At 34.7% G+C, this 26,399-nt stretch overlaps 2 protein-coding genes across 2 annotated transcripts; one reads left to right on the forward strand and one right to left on the reverse strand.

The window, feature by feature from the left end:
- The first annotated feature begins 1,870 nt into the window (after nucleotides 1-1,870).
- Top1 (DNA topoisomerase 1) lies at nucleotides 1,871-15,099 on the forward strand. The gene is made up of 9 exons (XM_089651596.1): nucleotides 1,871-1,994; nucleotides 2,330-2,505; nucleotides 5,580-5,987; nucleotides 6,263-6,383; nucleotides 7,816-7,986; nucleotides 10,900-11,011; nucleotides 12,534-12,708; nucleotides 13,098-14,672; nucleotides 14,765-15,099. The coding sequence occupies exons 1-9, from the start codon at nucleotides 1,962-1,964 to the stop codon at nucleotides 14,865-14,867; spliced, it is 2,874 nt and encodes a 957-aa protein (XP_089507722.1). The 5' UTR covers nucleotides 1,871-1,961; the 3' UTR covers nucleotides 14,868-15,099.
- A 228-nt stretch (nucleotides 15,100-15,327) lies between these two features.
- LOC149424482 (ATPase WRNIP1-like) lies at nucleotides 15,328-21,245 on the reverse strand. The gene is made up of 7 exons (XM_089651597.1): nucleotides 20,781-21,245; nucleotides 20,428-20,619; nucleotides 19,107-19,537; nucleotides 18,737-18,908; nucleotides 18,103-18,286; nucleotides 16,543-16,788; nucleotides 15,328-16,465 (listed from the first exon to the last, which is right to left on the reverse strand). Exons 1-7 carry the CDS (start codon nucleotides 21,024-21,026, stop codon nucleotides 16,374-16,376), a joined length of 1,563 nt encoding a protein of 520 aa, XP_089507723.1. The 5' UTR covers nucleotides 21,027-21,245; the 3' UTR covers nucleotides 15,328-16,373.
- Nucleotides 21,246-26,399: the final 5,154 nt, after the last annotated feature.

The following is a 26,399-nucleotide window of genomic DNA, read 5'->3' on the forward strand; positions in this document are numbered from 1 at the left end:
TATCATTTATCCCCTCGGCACCAGTGCATGGTCGGGAAACATTACTAACGCGCGCCCTACATTTATACTTGGTTGACGTTATTCATCTCACGAAAACGGGTCGTTTCTACACTTCGTTCTTGAGTTCAAAAATTCGGCTGTGGAAAGATTCTCATGTTTCCTCCCTCCTACAACGTTGGTCTCTTCGAGACCCATTTTCACAACCTCATCTTCTCAAAAGGACCCTCCACACAGTATCCCCAAAGATGACATAGATCCTGAGGAATTTATTTTCGTCGGGGTTTCTTGTGTAGAGTTGATGTTAAAAAAATACTTGTATCTTTTATCCATGTTGAAATTTGGCTCATTTCAGTATAATTATTTTGGATTATGAATAAATAGTAATATTTCATGTAGCTGTGATGAACAGAGTTTGGGCTATTTCGATGCGGGGAAAGGAATTAAATGGGGTACTTGGCTATTCAAATATGGTCACCAAATACGGCTAAAGCCATTTCAAGCGACGCTTCGATTCTGAATTTTGATCTTTCACAACCTCCACCAAGGCGATGCTGAGAATATCTACCACCATATGCGGCTCTTTGTATAAATACAATTATTCTTAACACTATTCCTGTCATATCCTATACAAATTATTACTAAACAAGAAGTACAAGGTGTGAGCTTATATATAAAAAATTTAGAGGGAGACAACATGATATAAATATAACAAAAACAGAGATATTTATATAATGTTGTCTCCCTCTAATTTTTTTTATATATTAGCTCACTTTGTACTTCTTGTTTAATAACATTTAGTAATAATTTGTACCCTGAAGATGCTTGAGTAAAGCGAAATCAGTCGGTTATAAAAATTATTAAAAATTCTTGGTTTTAAAACATAAAGTATTTTATTTCATTACCAATTTTTTTATGTTTTAAAAGACATAGTGCGCCCTTGAGGTGATTTTTCACAAAAACGGCGCTCTACAAATTATCCAATTATTATTATTATTATTAATCAAAACATTATCTTGTTTAATTATCTTTAGATTCACTGGGTAAAAAAATATTTTTAATAATAATTATTAGTCTGAAATTAGTCCAATTTTTTAAGCTTAATCTTATGTATCAAATTTAATAAATTTTAATATTTTTTACGAGAAACTTTAATCTCGGGAAAAAACATTGTTTGACAATTTTGGGTAAGAAACGTGGTGATAACATCTTTGGTACCACATTTATCCTGAATCCAAAAATGTATTGTAATACCTACACAATTTGATAAGACCTCCCAGTTTTTAAACATATCCTATGATTACTGCTAGAATTAGAAATTGTTATCAAAACAGGAATAATGACATAATAATGTCATAATATGATGTTATATAAAGTTCACATTAACAGTGCGAAAATAAATTAACAAACTGCATACGTACAAAAAGAGGAAGCGGAATAATAATATGAAAATGCTCCAAATAATTTTCTAATAAAAGATTTAAATCTAGGTAGGTAATCAGTAATAGCTAAACTTTTGTCTTCTAGTCCTAAAATTAAATGTTAATTGTTACTATTTATTACATGGTTAAAAACTGTGATTAGGTATTCTGTTTTTAGAATGAGAATTATGTTAAGTACGTCAACTTTTTATCTACTGGTTAAAAAGATGATCCTATGATTCCTTTATATTGAAACTTTATAAAAAATATTAGCTTATTTTTTGTAAAGGCATTTCATGAGCAGTTTGAAGTGATCTGAATTACTTACTCTTTATCTTTGCTAAAATAGTCTTTAAACATACTTTGCTTAGAGGTCATTATTGTGTGTTTGTCATTAATAGCATTGGCCATGTTCTAGCACTACGCAAAGATAAAGCCGACGCATGCGCAACGGCCATCTTTCAACACTTAGCGTTTTCCGAGTCGCTAGTTTTAACGCCGTGGTACTTGGTTTTTTCGGTGTGGACTAGTTTTTTCGGCAGGATGAGTGGCGACAAATTAGACGTTTTGCAGGATGTATGTATTTAAAAAACTTTTCATTTTTACTAATTTAACTATTCTCATACTAAATAAGATTCCGGACAATCCCAGAAACTTGTTCACCTGGTGAATAATCTTGGCTTGACTCGATGAAATTTTTCTAAGTCCCCAATATGGCGTCAAGGGACAAGACCGTGCTTTGTGTAATGCATTATTTTACGAAACCTGAATGATACCAAAAAATGTAAAGCTGACAATCATAATTACTGTTTTACTTCGTTCGCTTGTGTTATTTTTTAAAGTACTTTTTTATTTGATGAAAATATTTGTATGTGGCTGTGTCCCAATTTTGGCATCTTCTTTATTTTAAGATCAAAGAAGTTGTCAACGGGAGCCGCTCCGACCACCTCAATGGAACGCAAAATGGATACTCAAGCTCTGACAAGTATAAATCGAGCCACAAATCATCTAGCAAGGACAAACACCGCGATAAAGACAGAGATCACAAGAGCAGTTCTTCAAAGCATGGCTCCAGTAGCAGTAGCAGGTAGGGTTTAACGATTTAATACCTCCATTGACTGTGATAATTCAAATTACTAATGTCCACATCTGCAAGAAAATCCACAGCCATATACACACAATCAGCTGTGCTTCACTGAGAGCCAAAAGTTGCATACTCCACACCAAATCGTATGCATCATCAAATAATATATAATTATACAGTTAGTTAGGGTTTAATAATTCTGACTGTGCACCATGTCCATAATAATAATTTATCTACATTGAAAGTTAGTGCTGAATACTCTTCATGATGGTTGGTATCACCATCCTTTCTCTGATTTTTAAATTTGTTTTAACATGTTCTTAAAAGTTATTTATTGAGTTCGTGAATATGTAAATACGTTTATTTATTATGAATGAAGGAGAAAAATCATATTTTTAAACAATGTATTATAATATTATTAGCAATGAATTATAGAATGGCTCTTAATACTAAAGATTGTAAATGCCACCATTGTACATTAAAATTAAACACAATGAATTCCTTGCACAAAGATATGAATAAAAAATAAATCTGATAATTTGCATTATGTTTGCAGTCTGTAAGATTTGTTACAATATATTTAGTTTTGCCTAATATTGCTTAACGCTTAGTACATAATATATTATTTTCATTAACCTGGGTACAGTTTTGACTTCTTCTAATTTATTTTTATTTTAGTAAAATAACTATGTTAAAAAAAATATATATATATATATATTGTGTTAAGTCAGGTCTCCAGTGACAAAATGTTTTCAGAACATTGCGTTAAGACCACAACATTTTTTGTTTTCCATCGGTCATGTAAAAAAAAATTTTTGCCGTGCCCCAATGTTTTTAGTTTTTTCGGATGTTTTGAAAATATTTTTCCGCAGGAGATGCGCCTTTAAACATTACCTTCAATATTGAGGTCACTGAACCCAGGGGGTTAATGATGCATAATTTTATTTTAAACATCATCATTCTATAGAATTTCATAGCTCCTGTTACAATGACAATCAGATGCATAGAGGTTTTTGTAACTTGGAAATAATAATTATAGTATTTTTTTTACATGAAGTCCCAACTGTTCCCAACCGTCTGGGACCAGTGAGACTATGGCATCCCCGATCAGGATATGTAATGAGGCTGAAGGTAGCTTGGAAGGGAAGAGGTAGGTGTGGAAGTAAGAGGCTTTCATATCTGGTCACCAAACACGGCAAAAGCCATTTCAAGCAACGTTTCAATTGTGAATAGTGGTCTTACACCAAGGCAATACTGAGAGTATCTTCCACTCTGAAACATGCCGCAAATATACTACATATATATATTATTTTAAATTAGTAAATTTTGAAAAAACCCAAATTAATCAAATTGTATTTACCTGCGCAACCAGGATTTGAACCCACGACCTCTGGCTTGCTAGTCGAGAGCCTTACCCCTCGACACACTTGAAACTCACGACACATTTACTGATGTGGCAGTTTATTAAATAATTATGTAATTGTTATATAAATGTTGCATTGAATACAACAAGGACATTGATATCTAACATTATCATGATTAAACTGATTGAGTAAAGCCAATAAAATAATAAATAAATTATACTATCCTAGTTTCTTGTACCCATGCCTCTATAATTAATACTAATAAAGTTAATATAAATATTTTCCTGATACGACTTGGGTACAAATGAAACATGGAATAATTGTGGTGTCTGTACAAAGTTTTTCCAATAACAAACTCCAAACTTTTTTTATTAAATATTTTTTTATCAATAATTTCCTTCTAACTTAAATACAAAATAATTTTCAAAATTTCATTTTTTCGGTCTCCCCAAAACCCACAGAGTCTGTGGTTTGTCTGTGTGACTTCACCAGTCACAAAAAGCCTACTTTTTAATACAAGGCACTGTGTTTTGTATGTCAGGACGTTTTTTATTCTTAAGTTTATCCGCCTAATTTAAATGTCAGCATCTCTTCGCTACTGTTACTGTACTCTACCAAAGTGCACAAATACACCCATGACCGTGCCTGATAAACAATTTATCAGTCTTTCAAAACCTGCATTACTACGAAGAAAATTGTGTGATGCCATCAAACTAACCAAGAAGAAAAATGCTCCTTTATCACTTAAGTCAGCCGCACTTTGTCGCTGGGATCATTTCGATCCAAGTACAATACTTTAATTTAGGTAATCTAATAAATGCTTGCTACAAATATAACCCATATATCAACTGCATATTTAAAAAAAAAATTTAATGATAGTTAATTTAATTTTTTTAACTTTGTGGTAACTATTATGGTAATTATTCAGGATCGCTGGCCACGCTTAATACGATTTTTTTTTTTAAATAAACCCTATTAATTTACCTTAATTACTATAAAAGAAAACTGACTGCATTTGGGAAATTTTTTATTTTTGCATTTTATCAAAAATGTAAAAAGGCAGTAATACCCATTTGCTGCACTATTGGATGAATATTTTAAATCGATTTACCAAAGCAAATACGGAACAAATAATTGAATTTGAAGCAATTCAAAACAGACAGGAGTCAATGACATTAAAATGTCATCTGATAAAATGTGAAGTTAGCAACAAGATGTGAAAATGACCTTGTTTTTGAGGTCTGGAACAAAGTGGTTGCCAGTCTAAAAAAATTGTGCAATGAATATTATTATGAGTAAAGATTTTAACCCAAGCATCATACAGTCTTCTTTATAAGTAATATTGTATATGTAAGCAGATTACTTAAATATTATTGTGTTATAATGCCACTCAACTTATTTTGGTACTAACCTCAAAATTGCCTTTATAAAATAATATACCTATAACTATCATTAATTTTCTAAAATATTAATTTTTATAGGTGCGTAAATGACGTTTCAATTCGATCAACACTGAAACAACGGTGAAATCGTTTAAATGCACACAGATTCAAAATATAAAACCAGAATGTAATGCGATTTGTGACTCATGACGTCAGAATCAACAGATTCAGTTGTGTTAACCAAAAATGGCATTTTAAGGTCATGGTGTTTTATTACTTTTTCAATGACTATTCTGTAATTCTATGTATAATCATATAATCATTTTTAAAGGGATAAGGACAAACATTCCAGCAGTAAGAGCCACAGCTCTTCGCACAAGTCATCCACAAAGGATAAAGATAGGGGGGATAACAAAGAAAGAAGCGACAAAGACAGGAGCGATAAAGACAAGAGCAGGAGCGATAAGGACAAAGACCGAAGCTCCGACAAGCTGAAGTCCAGCGACAGCTCCAGGGACAAAGATAAGAAGTCCTCGTCTTCATCTTCCAAGGATAAGACGTCCTCAAGCAGCTCCAGGGACAAAAGCTCCTCCAGCAGTTCCAAGGACAAGTTGTCCAGCTCTAAAAGTGATAAAGACAAGCACCGCAGCAGTGACAAGCATCATTCCAGCTCTTCTTCCTCCAAGGATAAATCTCGCTCCAGTAATGACACTTCTAAGGATAAGGATAAAAGCTCCAGGTAAAGTACTAAAACTATAGCTAGATCGCAAGCAAAAGAAAGTGCGGCAGAAAGATTTATTATTAGTTAACCGCGTTTCACTCTGGACGATGCTAGAGAACGGCCTTTTGCTTTTGACCGAACTATAGCATTAAAGCTTTTGGAAGGACAACTATAGGAAAAAGTAGAAAATATCGATTGTATTTTTCTGCCCGATTTAGTCATATTAAATTTAATTAACAAGTGATAAATAATTTTCCTATAAATCATTGTTCCTTTTGTGTTTTTTGTCACAGCAATAAATCATCGCACAGCTCCAGTAAAGACAAACATAGCTCCAGTTCCAGAGACAAATCGGCTTCTTCAAAGAGTCCTGAGAAAAAGGAGGAGCTCAAATACAAAGATGAAATTAAAGAGGTTAGTTTTTTCCTTATCATTTGACATTAATTCTAGATATGTATTGTGGTGTTGATTCACTGTGATAAAGGTAGATGAATCATCCCGATTCAAATAACATCCGCTTTTCTCTACTGATTATTATTTCATCCACACTTTATAAAAAGCACTAATAAATTATATTTCGCAATAATCTATTCATTTTGGGTCATTAATTTAAAGCATATCAATAAACACAAAATGAACTATTTTTTTTAACCCCTCGAAGACCCGCCATTATTTTATATTATTATTATTTCTTATAATTTTTATTCTATTAATTAATTAAATTAAATCCGCTTCAAAATTTGCTGGCATTCCAAGGGATGTAGGCGACACATTATGCTATACTCATCATGGCTTAGCCTATTTTAGCATAAATGTAAATTGTTAACCTCGATACAGAGTGATTATTATGAGACAAAACATGAATTATGTATAGTGAGATGCAATAAATAAATAAATATCGCTCGCCATACACTACCAATGGGAGTGTATGGCGAGCGATATGAAAATAGGTCAAGCCACGAAAATATAGCGCACTTGTAGCGTGGTCTGTCACAGGCTTTAAGCGGCTTTGAGGTGATTTTTACAAAAATTGCTCTAATGTTAATGTAATGTTACTATTTATTTGCAAATATACCTTATGATTTTTAAATCACAACTACGTTAAGGCGATGCATTACGTCGTGTAATATTTCGAATCGAGCGGCTATCAATAACACACCTTACGTAGATGGCGATAAGGCTTAAATTCCCGCTTCACACCATCCACCTGTTTTGATTTATGCAAGAAAAAAACATGGCCAAAAAGTGCCTTTTATTTTATTTTGTGGATGTTCAGGCATAAATATTCAAATGTTTTTCGATCATTTTATAAACAACTTAATTTGCCACATTATACAATAAAAACATAACCGAAAATGGGTTCGTAAGTAGGAGATTTTGAACTTTAACTTTTTGAAGCAGTTTTCATAGGCCTATGCATTATTTTTTTCTGGGCTTATAAAAAAACTTATCTAAAAATAATAGATTATTTCAAAGGCCAGGATGTATTCTACTCGCAGAATTTAATTAAAGCATCTGAAACATTTCTAGGCGACCAAATTTTCAAACCAAAAACACATGATTTTAAATTACTACGTAGTGCATCACCTTAAGAATTAACTCAAGTCATGAGTATTGTAAGGGGAACAGTTTTCCTACAAAATTAGCATTATTTTGGAAAAAGAAAAATACTGACACACCATTTCAAATTATTCTCAGTGAAGATGGCATTTATTATGATGTTTTTGTCAAACTAAGAAACACTCTAAGACATTTATTGCTTTTGTAATGTATTAGTAGTTGAAGGATCCATTTGGCAAGAGAGTGGGTGCGGTGTGCGGTGAACTATAATAAGAATATTTTCCAGGATGACATTGATGTGGAAGATGACCCGATTGTCAAGTTGGAACCCTCCAGCCTAGCGGTGGACCCCCTGGCCAATGTGACGGCCAGCTCCTGCGATTACTCCCTCTCGCATTTCAAGGAGGAACCCCTGGATGAGAAAATGGACGAGGACAGCGAGGAGGACATTCCATTGGTAAACAATCTACCATTATATTATTATTATTCTCCAAGACTCGATGGTTTCATTTTTAACATTTTTAAATTTAAATGAACTCAGGTTTCTATGACATAACATAATGTTATAAAAGAGATAGATATATACGTATTATATAATATAAGTTAAGCTGACCGGAACCTGTTTATGAATTGAGTTTGAGGTTGCGAATTCTATTATTCTGGGTGTAATTTTAAGGTGAAATAATATTATTGTTAAGAAATAAAAATTAGTAATTTTTACATAAAAACTTAAATATTTAGCGAGTTAATTTTTAATTTGCTTGGTTTTTAATCATTAGTCCACTGCTTTCATTATTTTTATTTATTACGTGTTATTGTAATAATTCTTTTTGCTGGCTTCTGGCCTGTTGGGGATCTTGGGTGAGAAAAACACAGTTAATTTTGTGATTACGTAATGTTACCACAGGTCTAATCCTAACCCATCTTTTACAGATTTGTCTCCCCCCAAACACTCAGTGTTAAGTTTGGTACCATTTCATTTTTCATATTTGAAGAAATATTTTAGATTGCTTCACAAACAGAAATAAAAATAGTAAATTTGTATTTCCACATTACGGTTATCACACGCCGTATCACGTATGATAGGCAATAATGTACTTCTTCAATGAGTAGGTAATTAGAAAAAATCCAAATTACTGCAAATTAGTATTTACTCTGAAATAGGCCAAGCCCATACATATATAATAATGCATGAAGGAGTTAATGCAAGGTTGCCTTGAATGGTACTGCATATTTTTCTGCTATTTTTCTCCTAGTTTGATTTATCTATATGAATTATCGTCGTTCATTTGAGACCTCATAAAAATAATAGATAAATATAAACCTATAATATAGCACATTTCCTAACAAATTGACTTCTGCGTTGGAGAGTTTACCAGTCTTGCTTGCAATGGCATTATTATTGAGTTAGCCATGCACAGGTTTGTATTATGTTTATTATTGTAGTAGATGAGTTGGATTTTGCACACTTGGCGGGTGAAAGTTACACAATAATACGTCATAATTACAGTTATTAAAATCTTCATTCTCTAACCAAGCTCATGTACCACCTGCCCAAGTTTACATTGAAAAAAACTGATTTCAGATTGCGTCTCCAGTAGACGTCAAAATGCTCCCGGTATGTCTGTTACTATTATGTGTTTGTGTCATTTTAAATTTATTTCTTGCCTCTCCCCTCAAGCCTTTGGTATTTAATTATTATTTATTGAATTCAGATCATTTTTATGTATTTAGGCATTTTATACAAATTTGAAGAAATTATTTGGTTGATTTATTTACAAAGATATTGAATTTTTGTTTTAAAAAATTGATTTTGAAATAAATAATATAGGGAACCTAACATGTCGTCGCTGTCAATACAAACAGGCGCATCTGATATTTGGAATTTTTTTAGAAGAGCAAAAAATGTTTTTTTTTTTTTGGTTGATTTCTTATAAATTTTATTAAATGTTTCGCTATTGGGGTACAAAAATGCAAAATTAAAACTCCATTAGCGAAACATGTAATAAATTGTGCATTAATCTGGCAAAAAAAAAAAGTGTTTTTTAAAATTCCCAATTATGAGATACGCCTGTTTGCATTTAGAGCGATGAATATGTAATAGAGAAATTTGTGTTAAGGTGTTTCTTTGATGTTTGCATCTCTTTTAATACTGAGGAAGATAAGACCACTATGACAAATATGTTTTAAATTTTACACAGCTGATAAACAACCATTAATGTGAGGTAAGTTGTGTAAAATTTAAAACACTTTTATTAGTAAGGGGGTTGGAATATAATATTTCATCAATTAAAAATGTATTTTAGTAAGTTTGCAATGATGCTTACACATATTTATATTGTAATCTCAAGTTAGATTCAGGAAAGTATTTCTGCCATAAAAATCTTTATCAAAAATATTTCAGTCTATGTGGATAATTGAATTTCCTTAAATATTTAAAAAAATTGAAATTAAGGATCAGATGATTTTTTTCTCTTTTCCGGGAGGACCTCTATAACTAAGGATGGGTTGTTTTGCAGAATTTGAACAAGTCTAAAATTTCACTCAAAATCAAGCTCTGTGAAAGTTCCATTAAGCGCCGTTATTATTTCAGTTCTGCAAAGCAACTGGCCCATAATGACCCAGGACTTGAATAGAACTTTCACAGAATTTGAAAATTTGATGAGTTGTTCATATTCTGTGAAACAACTGACCCTTTTACTTTTATGACTGGAATTTTTTATACTTTTATTTATTGTATTATAAAATTCGCAAGTATTTTTAGAAAATTCAAATTTAATGCCTTGTAATTTTTTATAAACTATGAAAAGTGTTCTTTTTTGTTGTTATGACAACAATATAATTTTTTTTACAATGGAGCTGTCAAAATAGCATAATTAATGAAATGGAGTTATATTTTTAATACAAGTATGAATTTAACCAAAGATCGTAGGTTTAGTGATCGGATAAATAAATAATATATGTAGTCTACAAAGGAGCCTAAACTCCTCAAATTCAGTTTTAAAATGTTATTCATCACAAACAAAAAACACCATTTGATTTTTATCAATATATTTATATAAACTATATATCATAATAGTCATGCCTTTACTAGTTTACTAACTATAACTAGTAAAGGCAAACTATGCATTACTATGCATGCTGTCCATGTGGTTATTGTTCCAGTATATCTGTATGTATTATTTATGGTTTTAAGTATATTTTCCATGAAGAAAATACAATATGTAATTTTATTTTATGTACTTTATCAGTCACACATAAGTGGCAGAGCAGATTCACTGATTGATATTTGTATGTAAATTTTAGTTGTATTGTGTATTAAAATGGGTTGCAGCTCCCAGTTTAACCAACCAATTGTTGATTTGCTTAGTTGGCCCGTAAAAACGTCAAGAGGAAGTCCTACGAGAGCGACAGTGAAGAGGAAAAGCCACTTTCAGCCAGAAAAATACCCAAGACTGAAAAGAAACCAAAAATTAAGAAAGGTAATTTTTAAAATATGTAATTTCTTTCTGTTTATATTATTCATATAGAAATAGTAATACCAGACGCAATCTTTAATATAAAAAAGAATGTTTACTCTAAAGCAGTATTTCTTACCCCCCTTTCCCAAAGGAAAAAAGATTGGAGAAAAGTGCAGTATTTCATACCCTCAAAAAGCAGTATTTCTTACCCCCTTTCCCAAAGGAAAAAAAGAGGGGAAAAGTGCCAAAAAAATTTTCTTTCTTTAGAGCTAAAAAATACCTGTTGCATGTTTGCGTGGGAAAACTCGGGAAGTCATGACGTTGACAGCCTCTGAGGTCGAAGGGTAAGGCTCACGACCAGCAATCCAATCGGAGGTCGTGGGTTCAAGTCCCGGCGAACGCAAGTAAATTTTATTTTAATGATTTGTGTTATTTCACAATTTATTAATTTAAAAAAATAATATATCACATATTTGTGACATATTTCCAGCTTGGAAAGTACTCTATTATTGCCCTGGTGTAAGACCACCATTCAAAAATTGGTTCTTTTTTTAACATTAGCTAAAAATAGTGTTGAGCGTAAGTCCAGAGGTAGAACACCCTAGAGGTACCCCAATCACCCATTGTATGTTCTGTGATTTTTTTTAGTTTTGAGAATTTTTTCATATTTTTTTGTGAAACCCTGACTTAAAAGAAATTATTTAGTCATGAATTATTGAGATGTATGTCTTTTTTGTTTTACTTATTAGGTTTAATAAATAATATGCCTTGTAGTAACAAAAACAATTGTGGGCAAATCTGATAACAATTCGCTATAAAAAAATGTTGAATCACAAAGTTATTTGAAATTAAAAACAAGTCAAATTATAAGTCACCGAAAAAAATCCACTTACTTTTTTAAAAAACTTGCCAAGTTTATCGTCTGTTTACCTTGTATATTTCATTGAGCTATTTCTGTGGTGTCTTAAAATTGGTTGGAAAGCATAAGTCTAAAAAAACCTGTTTAAAGGGATGAAATAAATAATAATTATCATTAATTGTTTATTATTGAATCACAAAAGTTAATAAACAATGAATTCACACGGTAAACAGATGATGAAATTGGAAAGTTTTTAAAAAAGATCTGGGCGGAGTTTATTCAGTGACTTTTTTTAAAATCATCTGATACATCAAAAAATATCCCATTTATTCAGATTTTATTGGGAAGCGGAAATACACACAAATTCTCTGACTTCCTGATAGCATCTTTAAGAGTCAATATGGCAGAGGACTGAAGGGTTAAAACGTATTCATCTGAAACAATCGATTTTAATTTTAACGAAATTATCCATTCAAATGCATTATTTTCCATTTCCGGAAACTGAAATTTGTACTTATATTATCTAAGGACGGGTTGTTTCACAGAATTCATCAAATTTCAAAGTTTGAGTTTTGTTAAAGTTTTGTTGCATTGCACTAAAATACTTTTTTAAAACTTTAAATGGTGGGTTCAGTAGGCATAAAACAATGTACAATTTATTAAAGAAGTAGTGTTTCATTTTAGAATTATCGGATTATGATGATGACTACTCTGAAGATGAGGCTCCCAAAAAGAAGACACCCAAAAGCAAAGCTAAGAAACAGCCACCTAAGAAGGAGACTAAACCCCCACCAGTAGGGAATGCTGTATCCCCTAAGAAGAAGAAGAAAGCAGATGATGAACCTGAAGTTTGGAAATGGTAAGAATCATTTTCTAAAAATAGGAAGACAACATTTTGTGCAACTTTGACAACCACTGTTATGGATAACCATAGATTATTTTTTTATTGCCAGTATTACAAAAATATGTTTTACAGAAGGCAGCATAGTTTTTCTATGGCTTATATTATGGATTTGACATTAGAATTTTGAGGTTAAAATGAGTATGTGTTTTAAAACTGTTGTGTTATCGGTGTTTTTTTCAAAAAAACCTCGAATTAGTTACTTTGGGAGGGTGTTCTACAATTCATTACTGTAAAATAAGTTTCTTCTTCTATTTAATAGATAAATTTGATCATAGTGAACTATCCAAACAGAAAGTGGACCTATTCACATATTCAGCATTATAATGTATTTGTACGTATTTCAGGTGGGAGGAAGAGAAGAAGAGTGACGGCACTAAGTGGAAGTTCCTAGAACACAAGGGTCCGTTATTTGCCCCACCGTACGAGCGCCTGCCCAAGGGAGTTGTATTCCGGTACGACGGAAAGGAATTCAAGTTATCAGAAGAATCAGAGGAGATTGCAGGCTTTTATGCTAAAATGCTGGATCATGACTACACAACTAAGCCAGTTTTTAACACAAACTTCTTCACTGATTGGCGGAAGGCTATGAATGATAAAGAAAAAGCCACCATAAAGGATCTCAGGAAGTGCGACTTTAGACCGATGTGCGAGTTCTTTAAAGACCAGTCTGAAAAGAATAAAAACAAAACCAAGGAAATGAAGCTTGAAATCAAAACTAAAAATGAAGAAATTCAAAAAGAATACGGCTTTTGTAAAATTGATGGTCATAATGAAAAAATTGGAAACTTTCGCATTGAACCGCCGGGACTCTTTCGGGGACGCGGTGAACATCCCAAGATGGGAAAACTAAAGAACAGAGTCGTGCCCGAAGATGTAATCATCAACTGTTCTGCTGACAGTAATGTTCCCAAGCCACCACCCGGACACAAGTGGAAGCAGGTGCGCAACGATAACGCCGTCACATGGCTCGCTTCCTGGACTGAGAATGTCCAGGGGCAGGTCAAATATGTGATGCTGAATCCCAGCTCAAAGTTAAAGGGAGAAAAAGATTGGCAGAAATATGAGACAGCCCGCAAGCTAGCCAAGAGTATTGATAAAATACGAGATACATACAGAGAAGAGTGGAAAGCCAAGGAGATGCGCATCCGCCAGCGTGCTGTAGCTCTCTACTTCATAGACAGACTGGCGCTCAGGGCCGGTAACGAGAAGGACGAGGACCAGGCTGATACCGTGGGCTGCTGCTCACTTCGTGTGGAACACATAGAACTTCATAAAGAGAAAGATGGCAATGAATATGTTGTCGTCTTTGATTTCCTAGGTAAAGATTCAATTCGTTATTACAATGAAGTACCTGTTGAAAAAAGAGTCTTCAAAAATTTAGAGCTTTTCAAAGAAAATAAGAAAGCTGGTGATGATCTTTTTGATCGGTTAAATACGCAAACCATGAATGAGCATCTTAGAGAGCTGATGCCTAATCTCACCGCTAAAGTATTCCGTACATTCAACGCATCCTTCACCCTGCAAAATCAACTGGACGAACTGACAGATTCCAATTCCTCCATTGAAGAAAAGATATTGGCCTACAATCGGGCCAACAGAGCTGTGGCTGTACTGTGTAACCATCAGAGGGCTGTTCCCAAAGGACACGAGAAGTCCATGGGCGCCCTGAAGGACAAGATCCAAGATAAACGGGATAAGATTGATGAGGCAGAGGTGGAAGCCAGAGACGCTGCCAAGGCAGCCAAGAGAGGTTCAGTCAAAGATAAGATGAATGCCGACAAGAAGAATAAAGCGTTGGAGCGCCTCAAAGATCAGTTGAGAAAACTGGAAGTGCAAGAGACAGATCGTGATGAAAATAAGACTATCGCTCTTGGAACTTCAAAATTAAACTATCTGGACCCGCGAATCTCAATTGCTTGGTAAGTTTATTCTTTCATCTCTTTATTGGCGTTGTTTATTTATGATTACGATTATACATATATTTATTGTTTGCTTGTTTGCTTCCTTCCAGGTGCAAGAAGAACAATGTCCCCATCGAGAAGATCTACAACAAGACCCAGCGTGACAAGTTCCGATGGGCCATTGATATGGCTACAGTTGACTACGTTTTTTAGATAAATTTTGAACCAATGAATTGACCTGGAATGAGTGAATGTTTTTATTTGAAGACTAGTTTATAATATTTTCGTATAATTCATTTAAATAGTAAAAAAATGTATGTATTTTATATAGTACATATTTTATATTTTATAAATTACATATATATGTGCAATTGTTCTTTATGATGTTTTAGTTTTACGAAGGTAGCTTAAATAAAATCTTCAGTTATATCAAGTTGATATGAAATGATTTTTTATACAATTTTACAATCATTGTCATCATCTCTCGGAAAACGTCACAGCAATTATGTAAATATTTTTCATTTATTTTATAATTACTTCATAAAAAGTGTGATTCAACATGTATTAAAGATTATCACTACAATAAAAAAATATTCAAAATTTCTGTACTTCAAAAGCCTCAATCCCCATTTCAAAATTCCTTTCCTTGTAGCCTCCAATCCCACCCTTGCAATATTGTTACAACTTCTTTAGTACCAGTCATTACTGACTGTAAAAAAATATATGAGAAAACCTCGGCAATAATTATGCAAATATTTTTCATTTATTTTATAATTATTTAATAAAAAAAGTGTGATTCAACATGTATTTTAAAGATTATCACAAAAATAAACATTTCTGTACTTCAAAAGCCTCATTCCCGATATCGATTCTTGTCCTATCCTTGTAGCCTCCAAGCTACAATAAACTTCTTTAGTGCCAGTCATTATTTGACTATATGGAGATTTTTTCCCCTAATCCAAACAAGGAATGCTTTCACACAGGCTCTTTTGTTGTTTGTCCTGAATGCAAAGCGGTATATCCACCATTCGGCAGAGAGCGAATGTTGCAAGAAACTCTGCACCCGCCAGTGTTAGTTGTGTGTTAATATAACTTTCATTGCTCAGTGTTCATTTGGCAACTGTCGCAATATGTTTGAACGAAACGAGCAGAAAATTAAAATTGTCTTCCATATAAACTTGAATGGAAACACATGTGCCACTGACTTAGTACCTTTTGGTTCCAGACCATTTTGCATGCGGTCTGTATATCTGCTTGAAATCGTATATCGCCATCCCATTTGAATTTCGTAATATGGTAAAACACAGTATTGTATGGAAATATAGGCTCAAATTGGGCTTAAATTTGGAAGTGAACCTGTTTGAAAGTGCACATGCAAGTATTTTCAAGCCTTCGCTGTTCAAGGCTGGCGGTGAACCTGTTTGAAAGTGCACATGCAAGTATTTTCAAGCCTTCGCTGTTCAATGCTGGCAGTAAACTTGTTCGAAAGTGCACAGACAAGTATTTTTAATCTCAAAAAAAATAAGATAAATAATTTATCACATGTTGCTAAATGCTTTGTTATAATATGGGAAAAATATAAACTATTTTACTATAATGAGGCCTACGGAAGATCTGTCCTAGCTGTAGGGGACACATGAAGGAAGGCTCTACCATCCTTTCACTAAGCCGTGCCCATTTTCCAATTCCTTTCCACAGACAAAAGCAGATAATCCATATTTAGTCCAGGAATTCGGTATCCTCCATTCCCTCTGGCATATAACATAGATTTGACTCATCTTTGTTTCTTGTGTTGTATCCTTGACCATGGCCTATAATAGAAGTTCATTATTATACTTTAATAGAATTAAAAACAAATAACTGATTGAGAGATGAAAAGGCAGCCAACCTAACTGAGCCATTAGTTTAGTTGGTGCATTTCTCAAGTGAAGGGGCACTGAAGGTAAAGGCCCTTTGTGCTCGGAGATGATCCGTTTGCACTTGTTCAGGGCTTGGTAAACTTCGGTGCTCTTGTCCGTGCGTGCGAGGTACACGGCGCACTGGGCCAGCAGCACGTCGCACTCCGGCATCCCGAGCAACTGGCAGCCTTGCATGCACGCCACAGTCAGATTCAACGCTTTCGGGTCTGCTAGTCCTGGAACAATTAAGTCTTTGTGATCATCCTGGAAAGCAATTGCTTCATTTTCTGTGCCCGCTTCCATTTTAGACTACCCTGTTTTATTGGAGTTGTTTTCACAATTTTTTTCCCATGTGACTTTGTTGCTGTTGTTTTTGCCTTCTGAATGCATTGTTTAGGCAGTCACAAATAATATTTTTTATTTTATTATCAGTCAATTTATATAGCGTCGTTTAGCAATGAATAAAACATTTAAAAATAAAATGGAGTTCTAGAAAATAATATCAAATGTCAGTACCTATGAAGAAAATAGAAGGGAAAGGATGTCCAAAAAAGAATGAAGGGCTGTATTATTTTATTTTTTGTTTTTCGTAGTTTTGTCAAATTATAACATCTAATTTGAATCATGGAGTTGCAAAAGTTGCTCTGGAAATATTTTAAACCTGGAGGTAGTCGCAAAAAACTGTTTAGAACACCTTGAACGTAAAAACAATTTATATTTTATGCCCAAAGATAATCCGAATAATATTACATTATTCTTTTGATATTTAGTGAAAAATATTAACTCTGCACATGATCGTGACATACACCTGATACAGTAAGAAATTATCATTCAAACGCAACCATATCACACGTCTGAGAGCGACTTTGGTTGCCGATAACACAGCGCTCTCAAATTTTACCGCTTTCCAGAGTATTCCAATGCTGACGTAAACCAAAATTTGTTGATTGAATTATATTTCATAAGGAATATCAATAATCAGAGCGCACTATTTTGCGGAAATTCAAAATATAATCAGCAGATATTATTTACTTATTTGGTTGAACTTGGGTCTATCCCCCCATAGAATAAAGTATTACGAAAGAAGTGCCTTGTGGGCATGTTTTATGATCCAAATATATGCCTAATTGAGGCTTAAATTTTCAATACAAAATAATATTAAGAAATTCAAATGGGGGGAGATCTACAATGTCAGGCGAGTGTAAGTGGGACAGAGCTTGGGCTAAATGGAACTGTGTCCATTCAAATTTGTATGGTGCCTACTTCAAGTGTTATTCTTTATTCTATGATCACAGTGTCAAAATAGTCTTAGTATCTATCTTAACAGGTATCTTTTCTATGGAGTTGTATGTTTTTGTTTTTATGGACTTCTTAAGAGGTTTTTTTACCCATGGATTTGATTCCATATTGCACATTATAATCTTGTCTTTCTAACTGACATGATAAGCCATGCTCAAGTGCTTTATTTTATGATATGAGTGTACCGCCCTAGCGAGGAGCACTCCATGGGTCACTAAGAAAGTAAAAATAGAAAGTGACTAGATTAATACCAATATCTTCTCCAGCAATGCGCACCATTCTCCTCGCAATATACATGGGATCCTCCCCTCCCTCCAACATCCTGGTGAGCCAATACAAGGCGGCATTGTCGTCAGAGGCTCTGATGGACTTGTGCAATGCAGATATCATATTGTAATGCTCATCCCCTTTGCGGTCATACAGGAGGTGAGAGCGCTGAAAGAATACAAATAAACAATGTATACGGGATCCTCCCTGCCCTCCAACATCCTGGTGAGCCAATACAAGGCGGCATTGTCGTCAGAGGCTCTGATGGACTTGTGCAATGCAGATATCATATTGTAATGCTCATCCCCTTTGCGGTCATACAGGAGGTGAGAGCGCTGAAAGAATACAAATAAACAATGTATACGGGATCCTCCCTGCCCTCCAACATCCTGGTGAGCCAATACAAGGCGGCATTGTCGTCAGAGGCTCTGATGGACTTGTGCAATGCAGATATCATATTGTAATGCTCATCCCCTTTGTGGTCATACAGGAGGTGAGAGCGCTGAAAGAATACAAATAAACAATGTATACGGGATCCTCCCTGCCCTCCAACATCCTGGTGAGCCAATACAAGGCGGCATTGTCATCAGAGGTGAGTGCGACGTAATTTAAGCTAACCTTTATTCCATCTTTAATATCCTCCAAGGACACCACTGTAGGGCCGGATGTTTCAAAGTCATCCCCGGGATCCTTGGCCTGAACAGAAAGCTGCAAACTGCTCAGGGCTACCCGAGCATCTCCATCACAAATCTCTGCTAGCCATTTCAATGTTTGCAGCTCAATTATCAACCTTAAACAATACTGCATGTAAAGCGAATTTGTAAAAACAGACATGGGTTAGTTCATGTTGAACATTGCTAAAGACATACCGCTGAAAGCACCGTTACAGACTTATAAACAAAATGTAACAGTAAGAGTGGTAATAATAACAGGGCTATCAATGATTTGAAGTGAAAATGGATTTGGGTATAGTTTTAAAAATACAAACCTCGGAACATCTTGATACGATTTTTTATTTGCACTTTTATCTTCTCCCATCACGAGAACTTTATATTTAGTTTCCGCAGCCCTTAGAATAATGGACAAAATGTCTTTAGTGGAGAGTTTTTCCAAGACAATGACCCGGCACCTACTGAGGAGGGCGGAGTTCAAACTGAAGGAGGGGTTCTCCGTAGTGGCTCCAATCAGCACTATAGTCCCACTCTCTACGTGGGGAAGGAATGTGTCTTGCTGTAGCTTATTAAATCGGTGTATTTCATCCATGAAAAGAATGGTTTTCCTTTTAAATTTGGACTCATTTTTAGCAACCTTGACTACTTCCTTGACATCATTTATTCCTGACATAGTTGCGGAAAGCTTAACAAAGCGCATTTGTTTATCTTCTTTGCAAATATTGGAAATAACATTGGCCAGTGATGTCTGAAAACATTTAGCATTTTATAATGCATAAATAATATTATAAACGACGATAGGAGATCATGAGAGAGTTGTGTCTAACTTAAAAAAAGCTCCCAGCCTCTTCTACTAGCCATGCAAAGTTCTAAATCAGAATGTCAGTAATTAAAGGGCAAAAGTCTCCGGCTGTGTATGGAGAATTAAAGGTTTAAGAGAGAAAAAAAGTGGGTGTGTCAAGCCTACGCAAGACAGAAGTGAAACTTCTAGTATTCCTCTCTCTCTATTTTCATTTCATCAAAAATTAAATGAATTAATTAAATGAACTACAACTATAAATGTAAATGTAAACGCAACACAAAACGCGAACACAACTTATCACAGCGGGAGCACGCTGCTAACTGATTCACTGGCCGTGGTGGGCGTGGCCGCGCAAGTGCGCTACCGGCCGACCTGCTAAACCGAACTCGTATCTCGCTCGTAACTCAAAGCAAAACGTTCGTGAGCGGCTCCCCCACCTCAACAAGCGCATATGGTGAGAGAGGGACAGTGAACGGTGAGCGGTGGTGGGGGTACCCGCATTTTCGTGTCGATCCTGACTCGGTTTTACTCCGTCCCCGAAAATCCATTACGCGCCTAAAGAAGTTTCACTTCAAAAAAAAGAGAGCCGCTATTGAGTACTAATATCTTGTCGATATGTGTTCAACTAGCGATAATCGGTGTGCACCGTGCTTAGACCGGTTTTTTGTAGTTTACAATTGGTAGTTGTTAGAGCGTTGGAGGCCAAATCGAACTAATTGGATGGACAAAAGTGGAACCTATTTTTTCACTTCGTGTCTCATCTTAATTAGATTTCAAAGTAGTACATTTTACTAACCAATTTGCTTCATTGAATGAGTCCAAAGCAAAGAACTTACCTTACCACAGCCTGGTGGACCCCACAGTATCATGCTTGGGATATCTTTTTTCAATAGTAATTGTCTTAATATTTTGTCTTTCCCAAGAACATGATGCTGTCCCACATATTCCTCTAAATTGTTCGGTCTCATATTTTCCGCAAGTGGGGTGGATTCGGACGGTGAAAGCTTTTGCGGTTGAGGGATGTTTTCCTAAAAAATAACATAAATGAGTATGTAGCTTTCAAAAGAACACAGTTCGGTCAATGAGAGCTCAATTCCAACCTCTCCCAAAGTTATTATTAACCATTTCGCCTTTAAGTATTCAATAGAAGTAAAAGATGTTAGAAAATTCAATTCGTCAAATTCGGTACCTTTTTCATTGTGAGAAAATTATCACTGTTTTGAGATGGTATAATTTGTGAAGATGACAACTTTGGTTTCTTCTGCGAATGTAAATCTTTGGGGGAAAGTGTAATATCTCGTTTAGGTGTATTTGAAACACTTGCTTCACTTTCGTTGGAATGTAGGAATAAACATTTATCAACATGATCATTAATTTCCTTTTCAGAAAAGTTTCTACTGCAAATGGGACAAGTATTCAAGCTTGAATTATCCATTTTCGTTGAGCTATTGGAAATTTGTTTTTAAGCCATAAGCAAAATAAATGTGTACGCTAAAAATTTATAAAAAAACACACGAGCCACGAACACCAGCACGAGCAGCTTTCGACAGCTTCTGACCCATGAACATAAATAAACCACTCTTCTGAACTTTTCTGACCATAACTTTCATAAATAACCCAATATCATAACTTCTGACCAGTTCTGACAGTCTGACAGCCATATGACAGCTGACAGTCAAAATGAAAATCGCGCCAATAATAACAATGTTCACTTAAGCCACCAATTTTTGTTCGCACGTTCATAGAAGCCAATAAAATAAACTTTTATAGAATCGGTTCAATGATAGGTAACAGAACTCTTCACGCGTCGCCAGCTTCCAAACTAAAGGGACAGCATAACATTTTATAGAGCTTACAGAGAAGTAACAAGGAAGTAGTCAGAATAAACTAAAATATAATATGTATTATAACTATGTACGTGCACGATGTTCGGAAACCTGTAGTGCGAGTGGAAAACTGGTGAATCTACATCATGTAGAGAACAAAAAAAAATTTTTTGATCGTAGCCTTTCTATTTTTAACTTTTTTTTCAATTTTTTAAACTTTTTTTTCAATTTTTTCGGCAACTGAGAGTAAAAAAATGTTTTGAAACTGAGTCTACTCTTTGACACATTATTCATGTGACATTCCCCTAGCGAGCGATTTTTTTTCAAGTTTGACCTATAAAAATTCAACTTGGGACTCGATTTACTCGACGACAGAAGCTCGTCGTCGATGTAGATTCACCAATTTTCCGCTTGTAGTTTCCGAATACCGTGTATACATACATACATCTCTTATTTACAAATTGCGCCAGCAAATGAATCCGCAATTTTATCATTGAATTCGGAACACAAGACTGGTTTTAACTTATGAGTGATTCTGCAATGTGAGTCTACCAGCATTATCATTGCACTCGGAACATATGCATGGTTCTCCTCCGAATTTTGAAACATACGGTCTGCAACTAAGATTTTATAACTGTACTCGTAATTATTTCCCTCGAATAGCGTCAGCAGATGAACTGACAGCTCAAATTTTATAGCTGCATTCAAAACATAATACTGGTTTTAACAAGAATAAATTTGCAGATAAGATCACAAGCTCAAATAATAATGATTGCGCTCGGAACATGTAAACGGTTTTCCTCTTATTTTACAGTACAACATAAGACTGCAACATTTTTTTTACACACGGAACACGAGGATGGTTTTAACTTTAGAGTTCGACTGCATGTGAGTTCAAACACACTGCCTAAAAAATACATCGTCAAATTCAGAACACGAAAATGGTTTTCCTCCAAAATTTTGCGGCTCGCGCAACTAAAATATTACGAGCGGAACACGAGAATGGTTTATATTTATTTAACCATTTATATGGCAGAAGCGTGAAAAGGTAGAGAACACAAAGCACATCCTAATATTATTTTCCCCCCAAATTTACCACAATAACGCCTTTTTCACTAATCTTCACCAATCAAACTCAATCAGGGCAATTATGAAAAAAACAAATAAGTAATATAAGGGGTACAATTTAGCGTGTTGCTCTGCCAAGGGTTATATCATGATTTAATAGCCTCTAATGTAATGACTTGGACTTTTTTATGATTTCTCTTATGTCTTGCGCGTCTGGTATACGCAAAACGCGCAATACTTAGCACAAATACTAAGTAAAAAAGTATTAAGTCTTGCGCGTCCCGTGTACGCAAGACTCGCGAGACGCACAAGTCGCGCAATACTCGTACGAATACTAAGTACGAACCACAGACATAGGAATTAATAGACGAGAAGATAATGGCGAGGGGTAAAATCAACTGTTGAAGAACGAAGGGAGTGAAGCTGACTGTGATTCGTCAATAAATCAATCTGACAGTAAATAGGCATCTCGCATTATAATATCACCATTTACTTCTTAAAAGTAAAATCTGCTTTTGAATGAATAAACATTTTTACATGGGAGCGCAAATTACTCGCCACGTTATGAACAAATTTGCGAAGTCCAAATTCGGCAAAAAAATTCGGTTCTATTTTCAGAGTCGAATATTTCGTTTAAGTATTTAGTTAAGACACTTTTATAAATGTTCATAATTTACTTCCCAGCAACCAACCAGCTTTGTGTTTCGCGTCCAGACGTTTCTCGATGTGATAGTAACAACTGATTGATATTATACGATGTGAATATGCTTAAAATAAAGTAAAATAATGCTTATATATGGAATGTAATACGACAATTGGGTTTATTCTCTTTTTCACATCTATTTTTACAAGTTTTCATAGTACAAGTCAACATTTGCCGTGTTATTTCGTAAAATGAACCGATGATGCCTCGACCATAGTTCGCACAAGAATGATGACGTCACGTTTTCAAATTTCACTTGAGGCCATACGCGAGCACAGCCGGCTCCAATGGAACCGGTATGGGGAGTGGGGATAATACGCTTTTAATCACTTAGGGCAGGTCTACTAATATTCATATGTCTATGGTACAAACATATTTTCGATGTATCTGTTCTAGTATATACGGAGAGTGGTTTATTTATGTATATACGCTTCACCTCTACTCGGTACACTTTCTCGCTTACTCGCCCATATGAGAATAGTGTTTCCCTAATCCAAATATTTGGAACACCCGTAAAGTAAACGCATCAAAGGGACGAAAAAAAGTGGAGAATTATTTATTTCGAAATTCCCTAGCTACACCCCCCCCCCCCCAAAGATATTAGAAGAACGAGATATGCTATGTTGGCCGCCGGACTGTAGGCGGAGTACTACCTAATTAGGGTACTTTGAACAGTATCGGGACGTGTACGCACAGAAATCTGTTCTATGTATTAGTGCGGATACCTTAGCGTAAGCGAAGGTGTGCAGTAGTATTGGTGAACAAAACCGGCGACACTCGGCAAAACAATTCCACACAGTATGAACTGCTCATAGCACATCTCGTTCTTCTAATATCTCTGCCCCCCCCCCCCCCTCCCTTAAAAATTATTGTGGGGGAATCATACTTCGGAATTCTATGTAGAAAATTTTGTGAGGAATTTGCGAAATGCTAGGGAACAGGTAATTGGAATAAGTATTTATTCTCACTAGTACTATGCTTGTATCAGTGGCGGCTCGTGATTTTTGGGTTACTAGAGTGCTAATATTACAAAAAATGGCTTAATTGATGTTGTTGTAGCTGAAAACGATTTTTTTTTTTTTTTCGAAAATTGATTTTTTGTATGAAGATTTTCAGTAATTCCGTGCGGCGCACGCCTGTACTGAAATTTCCTGAAAATCTTCATACAAAAAATCCATTTTCGAAAAAAAAATAAAAAATCATTTTCAACTATAACAACATCAGAAATGCCATTTTTTATAATATTAGCACTCTAGTACAACTTCCAAGTATCAATACTCACTACCAATACTCGCCTAATAATAACATCCTAAAATACAATCAGTGTGGAATTTAAATACCTATACATATATATGTATCGAAGATAAGTCTTTTTAGGTAAAAAACGGATTTAAGAATTTTATTATTAAAAAAGCTATAAATTTCTTTTTTTTAGTGACATTTTCGTAATAAACTAAGAAAATATAAGTAGGAACTATCCACACGATTTTTCCAAGTCATCATGAAAGGCGTGGAAGTAGCCTATTAAGCGAAAAAAGCTTTATCATTATAAAACGTATCATCTTATTTGAGTTGCCGAAAGTCAAAATTGTAGACTCATCGACCGCACCGCCCTGTATTTTAGAAGATTGTAGTTTTTTGCGGTAGGTCGTGGTTTATGATGGTGGTGAAAGTCGGAATAATATTTTTTTTCGAGGTAGCGAGGTAGCTTTGGTGGTAAAATTTTCCAAAAATACCGTCGACAGAATGTTTCAGAAAGTTAATAATAGGTAGCAATTAATACTTTCCATTAAAACTGTCCCACGATTTCGTTTTAAAGTTTTGACAATTAAAAAAACATGAAAAAAAGCCATTCTGACAAAAAAATGTTCATATGCCAAGTTTTTAACACAGACATCTAGCGGTGAGATGTAAAAGTAAGCTTTATTTACCGAAGAAAAATTGAAATGTCTCCGGAATATAGTTTTATTTCCATCCGTTGGAACCCGGCGCCATCCCGGCGCGATATTCCATTCACGGAATGACGTGTAAACCACGACGGAAACTAACCAGTGTTGCCAAGTTAGCATATTATATGCTAAATTTGGCATAATTACTCCATATTTAGCATAACTATTATGCTTTTAGCATAATATAGCATATTTACTTGGCTTATTTTTACAGAAACATGAAAATAATAAAAACCAATTTTTTAACTAACAAAAATGATATCGATAACTCTGTCGGTCTCCCCCACCTCACTTGCACTATGGACAACACTTTTTCGGGCGTTTGTTGATTCTCTATACTATAGGATACTAAAAAACTGATGTCTCAATGGAGAAACATAATTCACATTAAATGGGAATCCTTGATTTCCACTGTAGAGTTTTGGAATGAAGTCATGCAATATAAAGATGCAGCTAATAATAACCCCTTCGGTGATTTATGTCAGTTTGCAATGTCTATTTTAACATTGCCGCATTCAAATGCGGACATTGAACGTGTATTTAGCCAAATGAGTCTGGTCAAAACAAAACTCTGAAATCGTTTGGCGGTGAGAACCCTGAATGCCATTTTGTACGTGAGATTTGGCCTAAAGAGAGCAGGAAAGTGCTGTTATTCTTACACTGTTCCTGACGAAGTACTACGCTGCATTGGGACCAAAGAAAGTTACGACTCCGTCTCTTAGCCTTCCACATCAGCTGCTGTTAATGAAGAAGATGAATATGAAGATATTGATATTTTATTTCTAAGTTAAATTTATGTTAGCTTTTTTTTGGCATTTTTTAAAGGAATTTAGCATATTTCTGGCATATTTTTCCCATCACTCTAGCATATTTTGAAGTAGTTGAGTTGGCAACACTGAAACTAACACACCTAACACAAGCAGTGTTCCCGAAACTAAAAATTCAAAATCGGGAGAATTTTCGCCTAAAAATCGGGAGAAATCGGGAGAAATTTGAAGAAATCGGGAGATGACTAGAACTATTATAATAAAAATTCTCCCTTGTCAACAATCGGAATCCCGTTTACTATTTCCGAAGCAGACCATTAACAACGATCTAAAAAATCAAGAAGCAGCATAATTGTAGATGTTGCCCATGGAATGACGCAATTTTCCGTATCATTCGATGGAGACTTATTTTTACGTCTGTCAACACAGAACATTTTTTGTGAAATTAGAACCGGGGGCGTATTATAACCTTGTAACTCTCGCATAACCTTGTAA

The sequence above is a fragment of the Hesperophylax consimilis genome, chromosome 4 (assembly GCF_061612785.1).
Source record: "Hesperophylax consimilis isolate HC1 chromosome 4, BYU_Hcon_1.0, whole genome shotgun sequence".
Taxonomy (NCBI): domain Eukaryota; kingdom Metazoa; phylum Arthropoda; class Insecta; order Trichoptera; family Limnephilidae; genus Hesperophylax; species Hesperophylax consimilis.

Bases quoted from the DNA above. Each gene is read 5' to 3' on its own strand.
- LOC149424482 (XM_089651597.1), bottom strand. From the start codon at position 21,026: ATGGATAATTCAAGCTTGAATACTTGTCCCATTTGCAGTAGAAACTTT. The intron at 18,909-19,106 runs GTTTGTATTTTT...GTATTGTTTAAG, and splicing joins TCGTATCAAGATGTTCCGAG to GTTGATAATTGAGCTGCAAA. The intron at 16,789-18,102 runs GTATTAATCTAG...TAATTGTTCCAG, and splicing joins CATTGCTGGAGAAGATATTG to GACTAGCAGACCCGAAAGCG.
- Top1 (XM_089651596.1), top strand. From the start codon at position 1,962: ATGAGTGGCGACAAATTAGACGTTTTGCAGGAT. The intron at 6,384-7,815 runs GTTAGTTTTTTC...AATATTTTCCAG, and splicing joins ACAAAGATGAAATTAAAGAG to GATGACATTGATGTGGAAGA. The intron at 7,987-10,899 runs GTAAACAATCTA...TGATTTGCTTAG, and splicing joins GCGAGGAGGACATTCCATTG to TTGGCCCGTAAAAACGTCAA.